This window comes from Adiantum capillus-veneris, chromosome 4, assembly GCF_014529385.1.
Source record: "Adiantum capillus-veneris isolate H3 chromosome 4, ASM1452938v2, whole genome shotgun sequence".
NCBI lineage: Eukaryota > Viridiplantae > Streptophyta > Polypodiopsida > Polypodiales > Pteridaceae > Adiantum > Adiantum capillus-veneris.
Window position 1 is genome coordinate 168,802,586 of NC_140934.1, and position 1,517 is coordinate 168,804,102.

The 1,517-nt window shown below is 43.3% G+C and overlaps 1 protein-coding gene across 1 annotated transcript; it reads left to right on the plus strand.

Moving 5' to 3' along the window:
• The first annotated feature begins 358 nt into the window (after positions 1-358).
• LOC147460333 (uncharacterized) lies at positions 359-1,099 on the plus strand. The gene has a single exon (XM_086511692.1). It carries the CDS (start codon positions 359-361, stop codon positions 1,097-1,099), a length of 741 nt encoding a protein of 246 aa, XP_086367818.1.
• The last annotated feature ends 418 nt before the right edge of the window (positions 1,100-1,517 follow it).

The following is a 1,517-nucleotide window of genomic DNA, read 5'->3' on the forward strand; positions in this document are numbered from 1 at the left end:
TCAAAACATAAAAGCCTTTTTAAGGGAAGCACCACAACTAATAGGAAGCGAGAATTTTGTTCTTACCACGGTCATCCCTATCAAGCAAATAAAGTACCATTTATCCCAAACCAACTGCCCAACCCCAACCGCCACCCCACCTTGTTCGTGTGAATGCCCTTCCTGTCACTCAAAGTGGAAGACAAATTCAATGCTACAAGTGCCTAGAGTTTGGTCATAAGAAGGACGAATGCCCTAAAGGAAATGACTCCAATTATTTGGTGCCTCTTGCTAACCGTCTGAATCAACCCAATCAAGGGGGACAATTCAGAAACCTTCAAACCAGAGGGAGAAATCGAGCAGAGGCAAGACTAATCCTATGCCTCATCTTCATGGACAAAATCCAACCAACAACCCACCTAGATCATCAACTGTGAACTTCATTTCAGTAAAGGATGAGATGGAGGAGCAAGCCCACATCTATGCCGCCTTGGACCCCAGTGGCCAAAATCGACAATTCTCCATTCTGGAGACTAAGGGAGAGCATGAGGGTAAACCTCTTTCCTTTGTTATTGATTCGGGTAGCTCACATTCAATTTTGTCACCTAATACTGTAAAAAGATTGCAAGTCACCTCCCAACCCACAAGCCGTAAGTTACGGGTTTCTCTAGCAACGGGATCCACCATTCTGATAGATGAACAGATGGTAGACCTATCCTTTCAACTAGAAGGTCACTCAACCCAACAAAGATTTAGAATCCTAAATATGGGCCGATTTGAAGGAATCTTAGGGATGGATTGGCTGAGCAAGAATAAAGCCAACATCCATTGCAGTGAGGGAAGCATCTCTTTTTCAAACTCAAAGGGTGAACAAGTCTTAGTGCAAGGTAGAATAGGGAAAGCTCCCCTGAAGGTGGTCAAAGCCAGTCGTTTGGTTAAGGGGTTAAAGAAAGGACTGTCAATTTTTGTTATAAGGCTCAATAAACCAGAGACCAAATCAGAAGAATCAGAGCCTGAATGGCTAAATGAATATCAAGATATTTTTCTAGAGGAATTGACAACTCTTCCACCACCTAGGGAATTAGTACACGAGATCGAGCTCATTCGTGGTGCCCAATAGTAAGGACTCCCTACAAGATGTCACCTTCCGAATCCATAGAGCTGAAGAATCAGTTGACTCAGCTTTTGGAACAAGGTTTCATCAAACCGAGTGTCTCTCCCTGGGGTGCTCCTCTACTCTTCCAAAAGAAGATAGATGGAACGTTCAGACTTTGCATAGATTTTCGAGGCCTAAATCAGTGCACTATCAAGAACAAGTATCCCTTGCCTCGTATAGATGAGCTTCTTGATCGACTCGGTCGTTCCAAATTTTTCACCAAGATTGATCTCAAGTCAGGCTATTACCAAGTTGGGATAGAAAGGGAGGATATTCCAAAAACAGCTTTTAACACAAGGTTTGGGCATTATGAGTTCACTATAATGCCTTTTGGCCTAACTAATGCCCCTGCCACATTTAACCGTCTCATGATCGACCTCTT